Below are 20,752 nucleotides of genomic sequence, written 5' to 3'. Positions count from 1 at the left end.
TGTGACTGCAGGAGACCTGAGTGTGTCACTAGCAGAGAAACTTAACTGTTTCTTTGCTCGCTTTGAGACACCTCAGGACCACCCATCTGCTCCAGTCCTGCCCCCCCCACCAGGCTGCACCCCACTCACTGTCCAGGAGCATGAGGTACGGTGCAGCCTCTGCTCCAGCCTCTGACGGGGACGGTCGCATTCTATCTCTCTCCCTGCCCTCCCTATCTTTCCTGCTTGCTGCTTGCTGTGAGAGCGTCTCTTGCACACTGTTCGAATAAGAATAAGATTGAGAGCAATATGGATTTGGCAAACTGGGCCTTCACGACCATTGATCGAATTTTTTCCACTATGAGATCTGGGAAAGGGGAGCCTGCGTGTCCGAGTGGAACAGACCCGGTTGGATACGTCATCGATTCTTGGAGCTCGTGGAGACCTGTGTGCTTCTCGGCCCTCGAGGTGGAAGACGTGGAAGACGCTTACATATTTGGCTATCTGGTAGCGGTATCTTTTCTGTTTTTATTATTATTTTTATAATTATTATTACTATGTTCTGTCCTATCTTTACTACATATCAAACTGTTATTGTATAATGTTTATATTAGTCACATCCATACCTATATGTGTATAGGTATGGATGTGTGTATATGTGTTTGTCTATATGTGTGCTTCTTATTTATTATATTCATTCTCCTTTAAGGGCAGCACTGGGACCTGAAGCCAGAAATTTTGTTCCACTGCATGTAAATGCGATGCGAATGACAATAACGAGTGCTTGAATCCTTGAATCTCCACCTATCCACTCATCCATCTACCCATCTATCCAACCATCCATCCACTGGATTTTTAGAAGTGTTAAGTAGATTGTATTATTAGTGTTTTTATGTTTTTGTTTTTGTTTTTTTGATGTATGTAACAGGTCTCTCTTGTAAAAGAGACAATAAGTCTCAAGAAATCTTCCTGTATAAATAAAGGATTAATAACCTATCATCCAAACATCTATCCATCCATCTAACCATCCATCCATTTCAGTCTAAGCAGAGATGCTCAGACTTCCCTGTCTCCAGCTGAGACCTGTAATCTCTGGAGTGTGTCTTGATTCTACCCTGGGGCCTCCTCCCGTTAGGGCATGCCTGAAACACCTCACCTACGAGGCATCTAGGTTTCAGACACCTTAGTGATAATGTGTCTGAAAACAGGTCCAGCTCAGAGAGGACAGACACAGACCTTATCGATGTCCCTGATATTCACGTTGACGTAGGTGGCGCAGAGCAGCCGAACCCTCAGCAGAGTGTTGAAGGCCCACAGGGAGCGAGGAGGAGAGCCATCACCTCCTCCTGGACATGGAGACGGCTGAGGAGTTCGACGACTGAAACATAGACAGTTTGTGTCACTTGTCGACTGAAGCACACCTGTACAGACAGACTGTGTTATCTGTTTCTGTAATACCTGTAAGAAGGTGTGACAAAGCCCGAGGCAGGAAGCTGAGAGTAGAGACTGTCTTTGGACACAAGCATCAGGTGAGGAAGACGTCCCACAATGATGCAGGAGCGGATGTACTACAGAAATAGAGGTGAAAGTTTGGGAGTACACAGAGGAACTGATGGATCATCTAAACCATGACTACAACTTAAACTGAATGATTGTGGATCAGAAAAGCCAGCAGAGACAGCTTAAGACTTTAGGAGGGATTTTACTGATGATAGTTTACACTGCAGAGTTTCAGGTAAGAGCAGGAGTGGATGCCTTCAGTCCTGTTTGTCAATTCAATCTAACCAGTCATTAACGGAAAATGTCAATAACATAAAGTAATTTTAGACATTTAACTAATTTGAAGACTGAGTTAACCCTTTAATGCTGGGCGATCACCGCAGAAGCGTCGGTTTCCTGCCCTTACTAGCTGCAAACAGCAGGTTAAGACGTCGCGTATCACCACCAAGTCCACTGATAAAAAGGAACTTTGATCAGCTGGCTTTTTACTATAACTCTGTGATCATTTGTCCTATTGGAAAAATTAAAACAGTTCCTGAAAGCTCAGAAATTGCACTTCACAGCCATATAGGGGTATTACAGTATTTGTTGCCAGAAGGCCACAAACTATGGCACTTTTGAAGTATCTTGTGCTCCGCCTTGTGTTTTTAAGATATCTCAGAGTCCTGCTCTCTCTACTTAAATACATTATACTGCTCAAAGTATTCACTCATCTGCCTTCACACACATATGAACCTGAGTAACATCCATTCTTAAATTATTGGGTTTAATATGATGTCGGCCCACAGTTTCAACTCTTCTGGGAAGGCTTTGCACAAGGTTTAGGGGTGTTTATGGAATTTTTTTAACCATTCTTCCAGAAGCACATCTGTGAGGTCAGACACTGATGTTGGAGAGAAGGCTTGGCTCACAGTCTCCGCACTAATTCATCCCAAAGGTGTTCTATCAGGCTGAGGTCAGGACTCTGTGCAGGCCAGTCAAGTTCTTCCACACCAAACTGGCTCATCCATGTCTTTATGGAGCTGCTTTGTGCACTGGTGTGCAGTCATGTTGGAACAGGAAGGGGCCATCCCCAAACTGTTCCCACAGAGTTGGGAGCATCAAATTGTCCCAAATGTCTTGGTATGCTGAAGCATGAAGAGTTCCTTTCACTGGAACTAAGGGGCCAAGCCCAACTCCTGAAACCCCCCCCCCACACACACACACCATAACCCCCCCCCCTCCCCTCCCCTCCACCAAACTTTACACTTGGAACCACCAAACCCAGACTCCTCCATCAGATTGGCAGATGGAGAAGTGTGATTCATCCCTCCAGAGAACACGTCTCCACTGCTCTAGAGTCCAGTGGCGGCGTGCTTTACACCTCTGCATCGACGCTTTACACCACTGCATCCGATGCTCTGCATTGAGCTTGGTGATGTAAGGCTTGGATGGAGCTGCCATGGAAACCCATTCCATGAAGCTCTCTACTCACTGTTCTTGAGCTGATCTGAAGGCCACATGAAGGTTGGAGGTCTGTAGTGATCAACTCTGCAGAAAGTTGGTGACCTCTGTGCACTATGACCCTCAGCATCCTCTGACCCCACTCTGTGATTTTACGTGGCCTACCACTTCATGGCTGAATTGCTGTCATTCCCAATCGCTTCCACTTTGTTATAATCCCACTATCAGCTGACTGTGGAATATTTAGTAGTGAGGAAATTTGAGGACTGGACTTGTTGCACAGGTATCATCCTATCATTCAATTCAATTCAATTTTATTTATATAGCGCCAAATCACAACAAACAGTCACCTCAAGGCACTACCAGCATGGTACCGTGGTGGAACTCACTGAGCTCCTGAGAGCGACCCATTCTTTCAGTAATGTCTGTAGAAGCAGTCTGCATGTCTAGGTGCTTGGTTTATACAGCTGTGACCATGGAAGTGACTGGAACACCTGAATTCAATAATTTGGATGGTGAGTGAACACTTTTGGCAGTATAGTGTATACATTCATAAAAAAAGGGTTTACCACAAAGAAAGTGCAACACTCCTGTTAGGTGGGCTAACCAGCATTCAAAGAAAAGTGATTTACTGCCAGCTGGTATTAGAAATGAATATTTACTGATGACCTGAAGCTTGTTAATTTCTGTTATCGACATTATGTCATGTTAGAAGGCTTTGGACCGGCTGAGTATCATATCAGTACAGTTTTAAGGGATGTGTATCATCTGTACTGTATGTGACATCGATGTCACTTCTTTAGTTTAGGACAGCAGATGGTCAGTCTATAGGACAAAATCAAACTTGTGCTGTTGCACATACATAATCAGGTGTTACCTTATACTGACTGAGAGGAAACTTCTCCAACAGGTATTCATCACAGCCACACACCTGAGATGCAGACAGACAAGTGAGTCGGACAGGTATGGGGTCAGACAATTCAATTCAGTTTTATTTATATAGGTGCAGGTGTAAAGAGGGAGACAGACAGGTGTACCTTGAGGATGTACTGGCCCTGGTACTCCTGCACGCAAAGGCGGAGCTGTTGAGGTGAAAGGTGCATCGATCGACTTTTCTTCCTGATGGACTCGGCAATCAGCTGCTCAGGTAAACTGTCGTGACTCACCTGTACACAGACACACCTGGTGAGTACCTCACTTCCTGTTCTAATTGCTTTGGAGAGTAGATCAGGTGCACAACCTGATGAGAACTTTAAAGAGTTAGTGTCAGGCATCAAAGACACAGGAACCAACACAGCATTCATCTTTACCTTCAAGGTGTACTTCTGTTTGGAGTTAGATGGAGACACAATCACCCAGATGGTCACAATCAGGCGCCCTGCAGACAGACAGGTGCACACAGGAACAGAGAGTCAGACAAGTATGGGTTTGGTTGTGGGCCCAGCAGGGGGACCAGCTCAGTACCTTTGTCCAGCTTGCTGTAGATGTGCTGAGGCAGCTGGGGGCTGGACTCCACATTGGGTGGGTAAACATAAAGCGCCTGGCTGTGGGCACCACCCCCCTCTCTCTCCTCCATGGCCTCTCTGCACACGCTCAGTATGGAGCGGCGGAAGTCCTGGACCTCTGGGTCCTTCATCATCTCAAACTCGCAGACCGGCATCCCGATGGCAAAACCTGCAGGGGGAGCAGTCTAAAGGGGTGATGATGTGATGATGAGGTCATGCTGTGATGAAAGGGGCGTGCCCTACCAATCTCCCGGTTCAGGATCTTCTCCTCACGGTTACCCAGCGGCTCGATGACCTTCAGGATCGGGTGAAACAGTCGCAGGTCGCACAGCCGTCGTGTCTCATCGTAAAACTCCTCCCTCTCAGCCTCCTGGGTCACACCCACAAAGATGTAGCACGACTCCTCCTGACCAATTAGAGAGCAGAAATTATAGGTGGTGTGTGAGATGGATGAAGGGGGTAAGGTCAAAGGTGAGAGCTGACATACCTGTAGCAAGTGGTAGAGCGGGTATTTCCTGGCCTCAGAGAAGAGCTGCTGCTTGATGCTGATGAGAGGAGTTTCTCTGAGGCACTCGAGACTCACCATCATCCCTGAGACACATCACAGGAGCACCATAAGAAAGACAATAGAAACATAATGGAAACTCAAATATTAAGGTGACCTCAAAGAGGACCAATCAAAGACTGTGAATTTCTGACTTTTCAAGTTAACCCTTTAACACCGAGCGATCTCCGCGATACACCTGCTCCCTGCTGTAACCTGCAGTGAACAGCTGGTTAATGCCAAGCGTATCACCGCTGAGATGTCTGATCAAACACACTTTGAATTACCGTAATTATGCGACCTTTTGTCCTTTGGGAAAAATTCAAACGGTTTCTGAAAACTGAGAAATTGCACTTCACAACCAACACAGGGTGATTCAGAAGTCTGCAAACAGAAGCATATTTAAAATACTTTGTGTCCCTGATGACACGTTCAGTGATGAAGGGTTAAACATGTTGATGTGAAGCTGGTTTTTAGTCCTGAGGGGTGTGGAACAGTTTTTGGTGGGCAGAATGATATTTTGTTTTTGTTCTCGGGAGTTTGGAAAAGAAGGAAACTTTGACCTCAGAGAGTTCATCTAAAGGATTTTAACAGCTCACCTACATTCAGCCAGTTAATATAGCCAGCTGCTGTGGGCAACATGCCCGAAACTGCCTTTAACGCTCATCTCAGTGTTGCCAACAGGATTGGGCAAGCGCACCTTGCATTGCCGTAATTACGTGACAGTTTGTCCCCTTGAAAAAAATCAAAATGGTTTCTGAAAGCTGAGAGGTTGCACTGCACAGTCAACAGAGGATTGTTATGGGAATTTGATTTGTGCTGTTAATGGAAGCCCGCAAATGTCAGCACGTTTGATAAATAAAGGGAAGCAGCGTGTGCGAGGGGTGGAGCTGCCTCATAATTGATAGATTGGTAAAACTTGTACATTGGTTCTTGTGAATGACACTTTGAGGACTCAGATGTTGCGTTTCCCTGGTCAGAGCATTTTGGTTTTCCCACCAAACTGATTCACAGTGAGTCACACATGTAGCCTGCTAAAAGCTACAATGACCCCATATGCCCTAATATGGTAAAAAATGTGACCTCATACTGACATCACAGAAGTTCCACCTGTCTTTACATCCACCCTTGGACGTACCATTGGGCAGGCAGCAGTCCACCAGGATCCGGGGGGGCATCAGGTGGAGCCCCCATAGTTCCCCAGATGATGGCCTGGGCACCATGGTAACCACTAATCACACCTCACTTCAGTGCTGGGCTACCTGTGAAGAGAGAGAGCTGAAAGCATGAAGGAGGGAGGATGGTTCAGTGAGTCTGCTCACAAATACCAGAGTTCAGAGGTCACTCACAAATGGAATCACGGTGCGTTCCAGATTAAGTCTGATTTTCCAAGTTCCTAGTCTGAATTTTAATCTGGAATGCCCCCTCAAAAATCCTAGCAGCCCCACCATCCCAGAGTTAACAATCCAACATGGGGCAGTGAAACTAAAACCTTGAATCTGTTGTATTTGTGACCGGGTCAGTCACCCTAACCTCACCCACTCAGTGATCTCACAGCTCTTTTTATACTGTGTGCGTGCCTGTGTGTGTGAGACGCCAGATTTTGTGCAGCTCTCACACAGTTTATTATTAATGTTAAATAGATCACACACACAGTAAATAAACATGTCAAAAATGATTCTTCCCCCTGAAATAAATAATCAAAGTTTATTATTGAAATCATGACTCATTAAAGAAAAATTGAACACTTTACTTATGGAACAAACTGATGTATAATTAAATGAGTTCAAGCATTTTGGTGCTCACAGACTAATTTCACTTTATTTGGAGCTTCATTAATTAAATCTGCCTGCCCTCTGACCTGTGAGCCTTGCTCAGGTGCTAATGAGAGTTACCTGGATCAGGTAAGGTTACACTGAGATGTGCTGAAGCAGCTGATCACATTCTTGAGAGAATTAATAAACACGATGGAATAAATCATCCCAGCTTCTTCATCTACAGTTCATCTAAGGGAGATAAACAGGAAGGAGTAAACAAACAAAGAAACATAAAACTAGAGACCATCTAAAGCATGTTCTCTGGGCCGTCTTTATGCTTCTGTTTTTATTGGTTTCCTTTGTTTATTGTTTGTTGTTTACTGTTCACTTCTTCCTGTTTATCCTGCTTTCTTTCGGTCCACATGAGCTCGTGTGCTGACGTCTCATTGTCCTCGTGTCTTTGTGCTTTTCCACTGAGGCCATCAAACAAAGGAAGTAGGACGCACACACACACACACTCAGACTCAGGACAAAGCAGCAGTGTGTGTGTTTCCTGCGTGTGTGTGTGTGTGTGTGTGTGTGTGTGTGTGTGTGTGTGTGTGTGTGTGTGTGTGTGTGTGTGTGTGTGTGTGTGTGTGTGTGTGAGGAAACCGACTTCCTTGAGTTGTTTTCCTGTTGACCGGCTCATTTAAAGCAGCAGTGCTTCGCTCACAGAGGTCAGAGGTCAGAGCTCCTGCAGTGTTAGAGTGAAGGTCCAGCAGACACGTGGAGGAGGTGATCAGAGAGATGGGAGGAGCTGACCTCTGAACCCAGAGCTGCTGGTTTGGAACCATGAACGTTAGTGAAGCTCACAAAGAGCCCGAGGTGTCCAGTGTGTGTGTGTGTGATCGAGGCGGATTACACACACACACACACACACTGGGTCACAAACACACACACACACCATTCAAAGAAGATCAAACAGTTAAAAACATCACTGTTATTGTTGTTGTTGCTCTTGTTGTTGTGTGTTCTGTCACTTTTCCACACTGATGTCCCGACAGTTTAGAATAATAAATACAAACTGAGTTTTTTTAAACACAAAATATTTGAATATATTTTTAAAATTTACAAATAAATTTGAAGCATTTTTACAATAAAGTTCTAAAAATAAAAGTTTTGTTATTCAGACCAAGTTTACTGACTGTGAGGCTCGCTGTGAACATGAATTTGTTAATAAAGATATTTTGAAAATCTGAGTTGTAGTTTAAACAAATAAAAGCTCCTGTGTCACGTGACCTTGATCATTGATTTAACTGATGATATCACTCAGGTAAAAACAAGAAGCGTCACCTTCATCATCATCAGCTGATGTAACAAACCAGCCACCCTCCTCCTCCTCTCCATGACCTCAGACTAGGAAATTGTTACCATGACAACAGGAGCGGGAGCATCAGTGAAAAAGAACGGGTCTTTGTTCTTACCTGAGCGCGAGCCTGAAGGTCCAGCGGCGCCACATGCTGTCACTCAGTCTGTCTGTCTGTTTACCTGTCTGTCCGTCAGTCTGTGGGTCTGTCTGTGGGTCCGTCTGTGAGTCTTTGCGCTCATGTGTCCGCCGGTCGCTCCATCCGCCGCCGCCCTCAGCTGATCCCGTCAAACACAAAGACAGAGAGACAGACAGACAGACAGCGCGAGAGAGACCGGTCCACCCGTCTGTCTGTGAGCCTGTCTGTCCGGCAGTCCGTCCGCAGCGGTGTGAGCGGCCGTAGCAGCGGGGGGAGGAAGCAGCCTCTCCCGGAGCCGCAGAACAATGTGCTGCCGAGGAGGGGGGCGCGGGGGGGCGTTAGGTGCGGGCTCATCCTGTCCTCTTCCTCTCTTAAAGGGCCAGCAGCCTCGGAGAGGAGCTGGAGCTGATGGAGCTCAGCCTTCTCGGTCGGGCTGTTAGTTCAGTTAAGATCGTAGAGCAGTCACGTGATTGGACAAACGCTCCGCAGAGGAACAGGTACAGCTCAGGTCCAGAGTCTGACCTCTGACCTCCTACAAACCATCTAGCCTGGCGGCTGTGATGATGTCATCAAGGTGCCCACGACACCTGGAAGAGGCTGCAGGAGGCGTTCAGGCTGCGGACCAAACTCCATTCAGATTTTGACTAATTTAAGGTTCATCATCATCCTCATCGGAATTAATCCTGTGTGTTTCCAGGATTGTGTGTGCAGGGGGCGGGGCTTGCTGGATTAGGGATTAAATCCTCTCCTTTCTCTGTTTTTGTTGTTTTCTCTTCATCTGTCAGCCTGAGCCAACTACCCAGCATGCACTGTGTGACCCCCCCCCCCCCCCACACACACACACACACACAGAGTGACAGCACAGGAAAAACAAAGTGACTCAAGACAAACTTCCATCTGTTAGACTTTATTAATTTATTAGACTCTACTTTTTATCATCATCATCATCATCACAGTCAACATCTGGGCGGTTGACACAGGTCCTCGTGTGAGGCCACACCCACATTGTCAGATGAGCAGGGCAAGGTCAGCGAGGTGTGCTCTGGGTTATCGCGTCTGTGTGCTTTGCTTTGTGTGTGTGTGCGTGTGCACATGTGCGATCAGCAGTCACAGTGGGTCTGGCAGGTGTTTGCTGCAGTCAGCCGACCTGTGCTGGTTTCCTGGCAGGTGTGGTACCTGAGCCATCATGGCTGCTTCCAGCCTGTAAAGGTGGAGGCAGGAGATCAAACTGGCGCTCCGCCTCCTCAGCAGCCACACCGATTGGTCGGTTCAGTTTTATTTCTATAGCACAGAATCACAGCAGCAGGCTGTGCCACACTGTGAGGTAACGACCTTTAATGATACAGAGAAACCAACCAGCAGACTCACTGTGATCTACAACACACACAAACACACTTTATCATCAGCCGAGCCAGCCACACGCTGAAGTACTACACTAATACATCAGTACTACAGTTTTACTGACAGTAAACTGACACAAGGATGAGCGGACTGCGGCGTGAGCATCAGCTGGTCGGACCACCGGCTGCAGCACGGGAAAACTGAAGATGGTCCACGTTAACCCAGCATGTGTGTTACTGTGTGTGTGTGTGTGCTTTACTGTGTGTGTGTGTGCATGCTGTGTGTCAGCGCCCTCAGTGTGTGGTTCTCTCTCTCCAGCTGCTGGTTTCTCTCCTGCAGCTCTCTGATTTGTTCTCTCAGAAGCTCCACCTCCTCCCTCACTGCCAGCATCAGGTGACTTTTCACCAGGTCCTACAGACAGACAGACAGGTAAGGTCAGATGGGGTCAGATGAGTGTTTTTGGGCCTGTGTGAGTGTGATTATATAAACTGTAGATGCTCCTCTCTCACTCGGCCAGCAGAGGGGGTTCTCAGATTACAATCAATCACAGGAGGGTTCCAATTAACAAATTAATGCATTACTAATAATGTTTGTGTGGAGTCGATCAATCAGCATCCTTCCTGATAAAGGATCAGATGACCTGATTTAATTTGCAGAGAAACAGATTCAAATAAACACAAGAGTCGAGGGGAACAATAAAGACAGCAGAGAATAAACAAGACTAAAATAAAAAAGAAACACTCAAGTGCATCATGGGAACCCCCCCAGCAGCCTAGGCCTATAGCAGCATAACTAAGGGAGGGTTCAGGGTCACTTGATCCAGCCCTAACTATAAGCTAAGAATAGAATAGAATACAATAGAATAGAATAGAATAGAATAGAATAGAATAGAATAGAATGCCTTTATTGTCATTATACAGGATGTACAATGAGATTGGAGGGCCACTCCTGTTCAGTGCCATGTAACAGAAAATCAAACTCTCTAAAATAAAAATAAAAATATTATAATCCAGTATAATCAAGAAATATACAGAAAATAAACAATGTATAAAATATACAAAAAATAGAATGTATAAAAATACATACCTACATTGGTGCATCTGTACATTGTAAGAAAAGTAAATAAGTGTATACATATAATAATGAAGATGATGAATATTGCACTTGGTGAATGAATATTGCACTAGTGAATGAATACTGGATATTACACAATATAGGAATGTTAGATATTGTTCAGTATGAATAATATAATATTGCACAGAGATGTGGGTGTTGCACAGTTACGGTGGGTGAGTGTGAGTGAGTGATCATAAAGGAAAGTTTTAAGCCTAATCTTAAAAATAGAGAGGGTGTCTGTCTCCTGAATCCAAGCTGGGAGCTGGTTCCACAGAAGAGGGGCGTGAAAGCTGAAGGCTCTGCCTCCCATTCTACTCTTAAGAGTGGCTGTGGCTCAGGAGGTAGAGCAGGTCACCTACTAATCAGAAGGTTGGCAGTTTGATTCCAGGCTGCGTGCCAAAGTATTCTTGGGCAAGATACTGAACCCCAAGTTGCTCTCCAATGCAAGCGTTGGAGTATGAATGTGTGTGCACTTAGCTTAGTTTCATATGGAAGTGCTTGTGTGAATGGGTAAATGTAAACGTGTTGTATAAGCGTTTTGAGTGTTCAGTAGAAAAGCCCCATCTAAGTATCCTAGGAACCACAAGTAAGCCAGCAGTCTGAGAGCAAAGTGCTCTGTTGGGGTGATGCGGTACTATGAGGTCTTTGAGATAAGGGGCCTGAATATTCATTAATAATACTGCCTAAGGGAAGCATGTATGGTGAAAGTAAAATTGGTCCTAGCACAGAACCCTGTGGAACACCATAATTAACCTTAGTGTGTGAAGAAGACTCCCCATTTACATGAACAAATTGGAGTCTGTTAGTTAAATTTGATGCATATCCTCTAATCCATCCATCCATTTTCTTCTGCTCCTGGTCCCCTTGCCCCAAGTGCTTCCTAGACCGGAAGCCCACACACACAGACCAGTACCTACTCTTTGACTCCCACCAGCCACTGAAGACAAACTTGGGGTGATCAGGAACAACTGGGCTTTCATCAAATCAGCCAAGATGCACAAGAAAGAAGGTCAAACATAAACTAGGGAGAAGGGGAATTACAAGTGGAACACCCTCATCATTCCTTATGTGACTAAACTGTATACTGCACCTAAAGGTCAAAGGTCATTCTTTGGGGATGCTAACATTCACATTTTGTACCAGGAAGACAGATAGATTGAAAGAGTAGCAAAAGAAGCATCTTTGTCCACCCAGAGAAAACCCACAGACATGGGTAGAACATGCAAACTCCACACACAAAGGCCCAGACCAAGGTGGATTTGAACCCCAGACCTAGCTGTGAGGCAACAGTGCTAACCACCACACCACCATACTGCCCCCCCATTAAACTAAATGTAAATGTTACTAAGAAATAATCAGACAGGAGGGGGCTTTCAGGGAATGCTGTTAAGTCTTCAGTTTCTATGCCATATGTTAGGACAAGATCCAGAGTATGATTAAAGTGGTGGGTGGGCTCCTTTACATTTTGAGAGAAGCCAATTGAATCTAACAATAGATTAAATGCAGTGTTGAGGCTGTCATTCTCAGCATCTACATGGATGTTAAAATCACCCACTATAATGATTTTATCTGAACTGAACACTAAATCAGATAAAAAGTCTGAGAAATCAGACAGAAACTCTGAGTAAGGACCAGGTGGACGATAGATAATAACAAATAAAACAGGTTTTTGATTTTCCCAATTAGGATGGACAAGACTAAGAGTCAGGCTTTCAAAAGAATGAAAACTTTGTCTGGGTCTGTGATGAATTAATAAGCTGGAATTGAAGATTGCAGCATACCGGGACGAGGTGCAGCAGCTGTCAAGGTGGTGCAGTGAGAATAACTTGATCCTGAACACCACTAAGACAAAGGAGATGGTAGTAGACTTTAGGAGGACAACACATGTCATTCAACCTCTGTTCATCGAGGGGGATGAAGTGGAGCTGGTTTCAGATTTTAGGTTCCTGGGAGTACATCTGCAGGATGATTTGACCTGGAGTATCAATACGACCAGCATTGTCAGGAAGGCCCAACAGAGACTGCATTTCCTGAGGGTTCTTAGGAGCAACCATCTGACCCAGAATCTGCTGGTGTCCTTCTACCGTTGCTGTGTAGAGAGCATCCTGACCTACTGTCTGTGCGTGTGGTTCAACAGCTGCACAGCAGCAGACAGGAAAACACTCCAGCGAATCATCAACACGGCTCAAAAGATCATAGGCTGTCCCCTGCCCTCCCTCCAGGAACTGTTCAATGCCCGCTGCCAGAGGAGGGCACAGAACATCCTCCAGGACCCCTCACACCCTGGACACTCCTTGTTTCAGCTACTGCCATCAGGCAGACGTTTCAGGACAATGAAGGCCAGAACAAACAGACTGAGGAACAGCTTTTATGCCAGGGCCATCATTGAACTGAACTCTGTGTGGTTAAATGGACAGTGATGTGGGGTGGTAGTGCTGACTGTGTGCGTGCGTTGGTGTGTGTATTGGGGCTAGATTCGTCTTAATTTACTATTGTGCACTGTATTTTAGTAATCATTTTTATCACTCATATTTTTATTATTTTATTATTTATTGTCTGAGGCACCTAGAAAGGAATGCATTTTAAATTTCGTTGTGCAACTTCTGTGTACAATGACAATAAAGATTCTGATTCTGATTCTACTCCTCCTCCTCGACCTGTGCTTCGAGCATTCTGACAGTTACTGTGACTCGGGGGTGTTGATTCATTTAAACTAACATATTCATCCTGCTGTAACCAGGTTTCTGTAAGGCAGAATAAATCAATACGTTGATCAATTATTAAATCATTTACTAAATGGAACTTGGAGGAGAGAGACCTAATGTTTAATAATCCACATTTAATTGTTTTATTCTTTGGTGCAGTTGATGAAGCTGTATTATTTATTGTTTTTGAATTTTTATGCTGAAATATTTTTTTGCTGATTTTAGCTTTGGTTTTTGGTGGTCTGGGAGCAGGCACCGACTCTATGGGGATGGGGTTTTGGGGGGATGGCAGGAGGAGAGAAGCTGCAGAGAGGCGTGTAAGACTGCAACTCTGCTTCCTGGTCTCAACCCTGGGTAGTCAGTTTTTAGGAGGGTTAATAAATTTGGCCATATTTCTAGAAATGAGAGCTGCTCCATCCAAAGTGGGATGGATGCCGTCTCTCCTAACAAGACCAGGTTTTCCCCAGAAACTCTGCCAATTATCTATGAAGCCCACGTCGTTTTTTTCTAAAAAAAAAAAAGAAAATGACGTAGGCTCAAAAGTTTGGAAGCACTCTCTAACTGTAATTTCCCCATTGTGGGACTAATAAAGGTATTCATTCATTCATTCATTCATTCACTCACCCATGGGAAAGTGTGTCCAAACCTTTGACTGGTACTGTATCATCCCACTGATAAATAGATCCCAAACATATATCTGTGGGGCTGCCCCACAGTTATATAATTCCCACGGATACATCGAGAAATCAAATAAATATTATTCTCAAGAGCTTGAAAAAGGCAACTAGACATTGTTTGCATACACTGGTATTTTCTGTTTTCAGGAGCCTGAGAAAGACTGGACATCTGTCATTTTCAAGACATTTCACTTCTTATCCAAGAGGCTTCTTCAGTTCCAGGAGGTGATAATGACCCATGCCTTTGTTCACAGCTTGGCTCATGTGATGACACATGACATGGTTAATAGTGAGTCAACAACCACCTACAAAGGGGACAACCCCACTAGGATTTAAATACCTGGGACTCTCCACCCTTTGGTTTTAGAAATGAAGAAGCCTCTTTGATCAGAGGTGAAAAATCTTTAAAAAATGACAGATGTCCAGTCTTTTTCAGGCTCCTGAGAACAGAAAATACCAGTGTATGCAAACAATGTGATGCTGCTCTTGACAGAAACTAACACTACTTTTAGATACACAGATCTATAGATATATACATCAATTGATTGATCAATTAACTGATAGACCAGAAAAGAAGAAATGAGACTCACCATGGCCTGTTCAATTTTATTGTCGATGGCGATCAAACTGTTACCAGAACTACTGCAAGAGACAGAGAGACAGACAGGTGAGAGACAGACAGGTGAGAGCTAAACAGGTGAGAGGCAGACAAGTGAGATGCAACCAGGTGAATGACTGTACGTTTTACAATTTGCTCAATCCTAATATTTTATCAATATTTATAATCAATGATGATCACTAAACAGGTGTTTATATCTTTTCATTTGCAGGTGAAGCTGAATCCCACCCTGGCTACCATGGTTACCTGTGGCAGAACAGCAGCAAAGCCATCATGGTGGCTTCGGAGCCCCGCCCAGTGGGTGGTGCTCTGACAGGAACTGACCAATGAGGATGCGGCGCAGTATGACGCAGAGGATTCTGGGACAATGGGAATGGCTGTGGTTGGTTGGTGTGTCTGTGGTGGGCCTCTGTGATTTGCTGAGCTCTGGACGGTGGGGTTAGGGACCGCTGACTCACGCTTGGTTTGAGTTCAGATGTCGACATAACAGCACCGGGCCAGGACTCCCTGATTGTTGAGGCATGACCTTTGACCTTTCTATGGTCCCTTAACACGACAAGAGGCTCCTGTTGCTTAGCAACAAGTTGTAGACTCCTGAGAGGGAGAGGCGGGGTCGAAGGGGGGCGGCGTTGAGGATGAGTTTGAGGGGTGGAGTCAGGGACAGCAGAGGATGGCGTTTGCTGGCCAGAGGTCTTTTTCTTCTTACCAACAAACATCATCAGCCAATCCCGGCCCACAAAAACCAGCATCCAATCAGAACTCAGCTGCAGACCACCAGATCAATCACAACAAATGAAAAAAAAAGCCCAATTACAACTACAGACTACTAAAGCAATTACAGCACACCAACAGAAGTAAGCATCCAATCAGAATTCAACTACAAAGCCCATCACAGCAGAACTACCTGTCCAATGAGCTTGAAAGGGTTAGGCTCCTCTTGAAAGTCCTGTAATGTCTTTCATTAACATCCCGTCCCTCGTTAGGGCCTTGATAATGCCACTCTCGCCTTCCCATCCAGCCTCTGATTGGCCACCTCTCTGCGAGTTCACAGATGTGTGGAGGTCCAATCAGCAGCTGTGTCCAGATGTTACTTCAGACTGATATGCTTTCTGACTTTACCTCTGTATGTTTTCTGCTTCTCCCACATGCTCACTCCCTCTCTGCTTTCTCACTGGATGGTGCCTCATTCCAGCTCCCACCCACTCATGGCCTCAGCCAATAGGAAGGCAGCACCAGCATTCTCCTCCTGCCCACTCACAAACAAAGGCTCGTTGATTCGGGCAGAGGGGCCAAAACTAAATAACAAGCTGACTGCTGATCATTGGAATCGATCAATAACAGTTCCTGATCACTGGAAGCTAATCACTGATAGTTTGGTGTGTTGTTTCCAGGTGTTTTGGTCCATCAATCATGTTTAATGTCACAGTTGTACACACTACATTTTACTCTCTTCATAGTTGGAGGTCAAACAGGTGTTTATAGGCATCACCCCCTGGTGGCCATTAGACAGAATGCAGGTTTAAGCAGCACGGTGGCCCAGTGGTTAGAGCACAGGGTCCTATTCCAGGAAGCAGGTTCAACAAACTGAGTTTAAAAACAGTCTCTGAGTTGATCAACTCTGAGATCGGCAACTCTGAGTTTCCTGTTCCAGAACAGCTGATCAGAGTTAGTTCAATCAGCTCTGAGTATGATCGCCCTGACTTAGTGCGTGTGTGAGTAAGGAAAGAAAGCCATCATCAATGGAGCTCTGATACCAGGATTCACCATGGCAATGGGTAAATAAAGGGCGGAGCCTCCATTTTGATCTGATGATGGAGGATCGCACGTGTCAGTGTGGAGCATGATGAGTCACTTTAATCAGCCTGACCCACTCTGTCAGCATCATAGACAGAATAAAAATTTGTTATAAAATATATAATTTCTTTTATAATGTCTGCTGTCATCATTTACACAACTTGAATCTCCATCAGATGAAGCTGAATCCTAATTTTACATTTGATTTATCAAATCTAATTATTGAGCCTGACGGACAAACTGCAGGAGACAGAAAGTGAAGATAAAACTGTGGAGAAACAGCTCAGACTGAGTTTACTGACCGACCTGTTAGAGACTGAGACAGCAGCAGACCTCAGGTCAGTTTATTTAATAAAAACTATTTTTGCTGCAGTTTATGACAGTTCAGTTTATGGTTATTTGTTTAAATAATTGTACAGTAAAAATAGAATTTATTGATGGAATAACAACCTCACTTTATTCATTTATTTAATTGAGGATTTCATTATTTCTGCCATTACTGGATAAAAATGAGATTTGCAGAAAAACTGCTTTAATGTTTCCAGTTTAACCTTTTTAATCTGATCTAAGATCAGCTGATAGATGACAGCTCTCTGACAGCCACAGCAGAGATGTTTCACCGAGTTACTGTTAAAGGTCAGAGGTCAGTCATAGTTTCATATTTAACTGAAAACATTCAGAGCAGCTTTCCAAGTCTGTAATGAATGTAAAGTTTTACCAGTAAAGACAAACATGCTGTGATAAATGCCTCAGCTTTATAGGTTTTAAAATTCAGTACATTTTGAGAGGATGAGACATTTTAATTAAAGAATGCAAATCGTGTCGGGAAGATGAAGCCATTATGAACGGATCCAGAATGGATGAACTGCAAAATAACTGGAGCCTGAACTGGATCTGGGCCTTATCGCGTCTGAATCCCTGATCCTGATCCATTTGGATCCTCCTGCTGCGCAGGTGGACTCGGACACGGTTTGCGGATCCGTTATAGAGCCGATGATCACCGATTTTGGTGACTTTCAGTGGAAAATATGTGGAAATTCACACTCTGAATTTCAGACAACGTAACCTTCAAAATGACATCATTTAAGTCACTTTAAATCCATTTAGTTCAGTTTTCAAGTCTTCAAATATTTCAGCCCCATCTTCACTCAAACATTCCCATCATCTCCAGGATCAGACATTTTTCCATCAGTGAGCTTTTCCAACACGACCAATGATCGATCATTGATCACTGATCAGTGTGTTCTGTGTCAGCAGCTTCATCCAGATCAGTGTGATGTAACAGTGATGCTACAGTAACTACAGTAAATGTATCAGAGGAACTTACTGAAGACATCATCACTGTCTCCGTCCTTACAGCCTGTTGACGAGTGAACGACTGTAAAAGCTTCATGTTACAAAATAACAAACTAACGTCTAACTGGGATTTCAGAGCTCGTAGAAACATAAACGTCTGCAGATGAATTCGCTCCTCTGACGCTCTGACTGCCACTTTATGAAGGAGGAAATGAATGGGAGTGTCAGACAGGTGGTTCAGGTGCAGCATGAGGGGCGGAGTCAGAGAGACACTCAGAGGTTGTTGGATAAAACCTGCCAGGTTAGGGTCACAGAGTCTGTTAACCATGGTAACTGACTCAGAGTTGGAGTTAGCTCTTTCTGGAACTGAAAACCCGAGTTTCCTCATTTTCGGGTTAACAAACCAGAGTTATTAGCTAAACCTGCTTCCTGGAATAGGCCCCAGGTGAGCTTGCACTTTGTCATCACCACACAGGAAGTAAACAAAGACTCACTTGGCATCCCCCGGCAGGTCGAACATGGTTCCGTCCAGACTGAAGGCTGCAGGTGTCCGAACGGGGGTCAGAGGGGGATAGTACGGTCCGGCAGGCGGAGAGCCTGGCTGAGAGTGAGACAGCCTCAGGACGGACTGACAGACAGACAGGTGAGAAGGAGACAGATAAACCTGCTGCACCTGCGCAGTTCCAGGTGTGTGAAGAGGTCACATGATCAGTGTCTAAATAAACCAAATTTTTTTAAATGAATAGACCAGGAGCAGAATATGTATTTACTGGGCATCACAGGGTAATTGGTGGGCCTGACTATATATGGTAGGGGCTTTCTTTGTTTGCTCAGGTGTTCCACCCAGAAGGAAAACAGTTTTTGACCACTGAAGCTGCAAGGACCTTTGAGACTTACAGGTGTTGATGCTTCAAGTGTTTTTGGAAACCTGTGCAAGTTTAATGGATGGCAGGCCAGAACCACAGGTTAAAGAAAAGCAGCTGACGGGACAAGAACAGATTCATTTATTTGACTATAGTCGTGTTTTTTTATGCGAGCGACTATTTTCAAATAGACTGGACTGCCACCTAGTGTTTCAGTGGTGAAAGTGCAGAGTGACACAGTCCCACAGCACAGGTACAACTGCTGCAGGCTCAGCTACATCAGCTACATCACAGATTAAATATAGAAGAATAAACCAGTGCAGAGGAAACAGGCGTGATGTGAACGCTGCTCAGAACAATCATGAGTCTGTTTGAGTGTGTGTGTTTACCCGTCCTAAGACATCCACGTCCAGCCGCAGAGGGGGCGGGGCGTTACGTGGGCAGGGTGAAAGTGGAGGGGTGGAGTCCATGCCCTGTGTTCTGATTGGCTCCTTGTGGTCGAGCAGCCGGACGTTGATTGGATCCTGGTGTGTGGGTGAAGACGGGCCGCTGCGTAAGACGGGCTGAGCCAGCACATGGGAGGTGTCTTGAGAGTAGGCTCCTCCCCTCTCTCTGTCCCGGCCAATCATCTCCAGGGATTCCAGGGAGTGGGCATGTCTCATGTTGTCCATCACCCGCCTGAATCCCGCCCCTTCCTGCCGCTCTGTGAACTCCATACATGTCCATCGCCCACGACGAAAGGACTCACCACGCCCTCCACTGCTGGCCCCACCCGCCAGTCTCACCACCCTGAACCTGGAAGAAGGCCCCACCCCCTGCCCCTGGACATCATGGGAAAGGTACTTCCTCTTCTGAGAAGGTGTGGTCGGCTGGGAGGAGCTTCCATGAGGGCTACAGAAGGAGGCCTCTGATTGGATGACGTGCAGGACGGCGCTGGGAGACAATTGGTCTACTGGACTCGGATTCACCTCTGAGGTCACGCTGGTAATCTGAAAGCCACTCCTCTTTTTACCACCACTCATCCTGACACACACACACACCCCACACACACACACACACACACACACACACACACACACACACACACACACACACACTACAAGCTCACTGACACACACAAAGGATAAAACACTGGTTAATGTGGTTTAAAGGGACATTTCAGTGAAATGAGCTTAAACCTCAGAAAAATTCAAAACCAGAGAAATTAAATGAACAGAAAGATGGATTCATAAGGGTCAAAGTTCAGCTCTAACCACAGTTCAATTTTCACAATCGGTCCATTGTTCAACAGGAGAGAAACTTACGGGCGCATGCGCGTTAGCACGGGTCGAGCGGGGAGCGCGCAGGAAGTTGACGAAGTAAAAAGTTTGAACCTCTTCCTCCTCTTCTTCTTCTGTTGTTTGAGGGAGTGAGACTCTGAGGAGCAGCAGCTTCTCCTCCTCCTCTGTAAACAGAAACACTCTGCGCTCCGTCACTGCGCGCTCCTCCTCTTCCTCTCCATCCTAGCAGCTCGTGAACGCGCAGCCAGGGTCTGATCCGGATCATGTCCGAGTCCGCTATAACGGACGCGGGCGTCGGGCAGGGCGGCGCCTGCGCAGTGAGGACAGAGTAGGGGGCGTGGGTCTGTACTGTAGACGTGATCTTAATAAAGTTTTATTTAAAGGGAGCAAACATACAAAGTTTCATTCAAGCTAAGCACTTAAAAATTCAATAAAGTTTTATTTAAAGTTACACAAAAACAAATATGGTGTTAATAAAGTTTAAATTCAAAGTAATTTCTTTTTCAGACTAAAGGTTAAAAACAAACTTGATGTGTCTGTGAATCTCTAAACTCACAGTAATGAGCACAGTGTCCCCACCTGTACCTGTGTGATGTCATCATGTCACACAGACAGAATACGGACAACGCAAACCGGGGGCGTGGCCAGCTCAGCCTTTCCAGGCTTCTGTGAGTTGGTTGGACCATCAGATCCTGACCCCGTCATAACTGCGCTCAGTGCTTCAGGCTCTGAGCGTCTCACACAAAGCGGCTGTTTCACAGGTCATGTGACATCTTCCTCGCAGAAGAGTGCCACCTCCTCCAATCAGAGACGCTGGTTTCTGTGAATAAGATCTGAATTTACTGATTC

At 45.3% G+C, this 20,752-nt stretch overlaps 2 protein-coding genes across 5 annotated transcripts in view; both read right to left on the bottom strand.

The window, feature by feature from the left end:
* The window catches only part of LOC115777227 (phosphatidylinositol 4,5-bisphosphate 3-kinase catalytic subunit alpha isoform), a 48,437-nt gene extending 39,938 nt beyond the window's left edge, over positions 1 to 8,499 (bottom strand). The window contains exons 1-10 of one of the 4 annotated variants that reach the window (XM_030725062.1): positions 8,192 to 8,499; positions 6,110 to 6,233; positions 4,915 to 5,018; positions 4,671 to 4,833; positions 4,387 to 4,596; positions 4,233 to 4,300; positions 3,960 to 4,088; positions 3,800 to 3,853; positions 1,438 to 1,547; positions 1,216 to 1,357 (exon numbers count right to left, since the gene is read on the bottom strand). In XM_030725062.1, coding sequence (XP_030580922.1) covers positions 1,216 to 1,357; positions 1,438 to 1,547; positions 3,800 to 3,853; positions 3,960 to 4,088; positions 4,233 to 4,300; positions 4,387 to 4,596; positions 4,671 to 4,833; positions 4,915 to 5,018; positions 6,110 to 6,194 — 1,065 coding nt within the window. In that variant the 5' untranslated portion in view covers positions 6,195 to 6,233; positions 8,192 to 8,499. Of the gene's footprint in view, positions 1 to 1,215; positions 1,358 to 1,437; positions 1,548 to 3,799; positions 3,854 to 3,959; positions 4,089 to 4,232; positions 4,301 to 4,386; positions 4,613 to 4,670; positions 4,834 to 4,914; positions 5,019 to 6,109; positions 6,234 to 6,866; positions 6,892 to 8,191 lie in introns of those variants that run through there. The other 3 variants (XM_030725063.1, XM_030725064.1, XM_030725065.1) reach the window with 3 other exon arrangements.
* Positions 8,500 to 9,116: 617 nt separating this feature from the next.
* Positions 9,117 to 19,725, bottom strand: LOC115777233 (TSC22 domain family protein 4-like). Its single transcript, XM_030725072.1, has 4 exons — positions 19,013 to 19,725; positions 18,255 to 18,388; positions 14,642 to 14,693; positions 9,117 to 9,964 (listed from the first exon to the last, which is right to left on the bottom strand). The coding sequence occupies exons 1-4, from the start codon at positions 19,643 to 19,645 to the stop codon at positions 9,809 to 9,811; spliced, it is 975 nt and encodes a 324-aa protein (XP_030580932.1). The 5' UTR covers positions 19,646 to 19,725; the 3' UTR covers positions 9,117 to 9,808.
* Positions 19,726 to 20,752: the final 1,027 nt, after the last annotated feature.

Source organism: Archocentrus centrarchus, unplaced genomic scaffold (assembly GCF_007364275.1).
Source record: "Archocentrus centrarchus isolate MPI-CPG fArcCen1 unplaced genomic scaffold, fArcCen1 scaffold_45_ctg1, whole genome shotgun sequence".
Classification (NCBI taxonomy): Eukaryota; Metazoa; Chordata; class Actinopteri; order Cichliformes; family Cichlidae; genus Archocentrus; species Archocentrus centrarchus.
The sequence above is the reverse complement of the archived record's forward strand: the minus strand, read 5'-3'. Positions and strand labels throughout refer to the sequence as shown.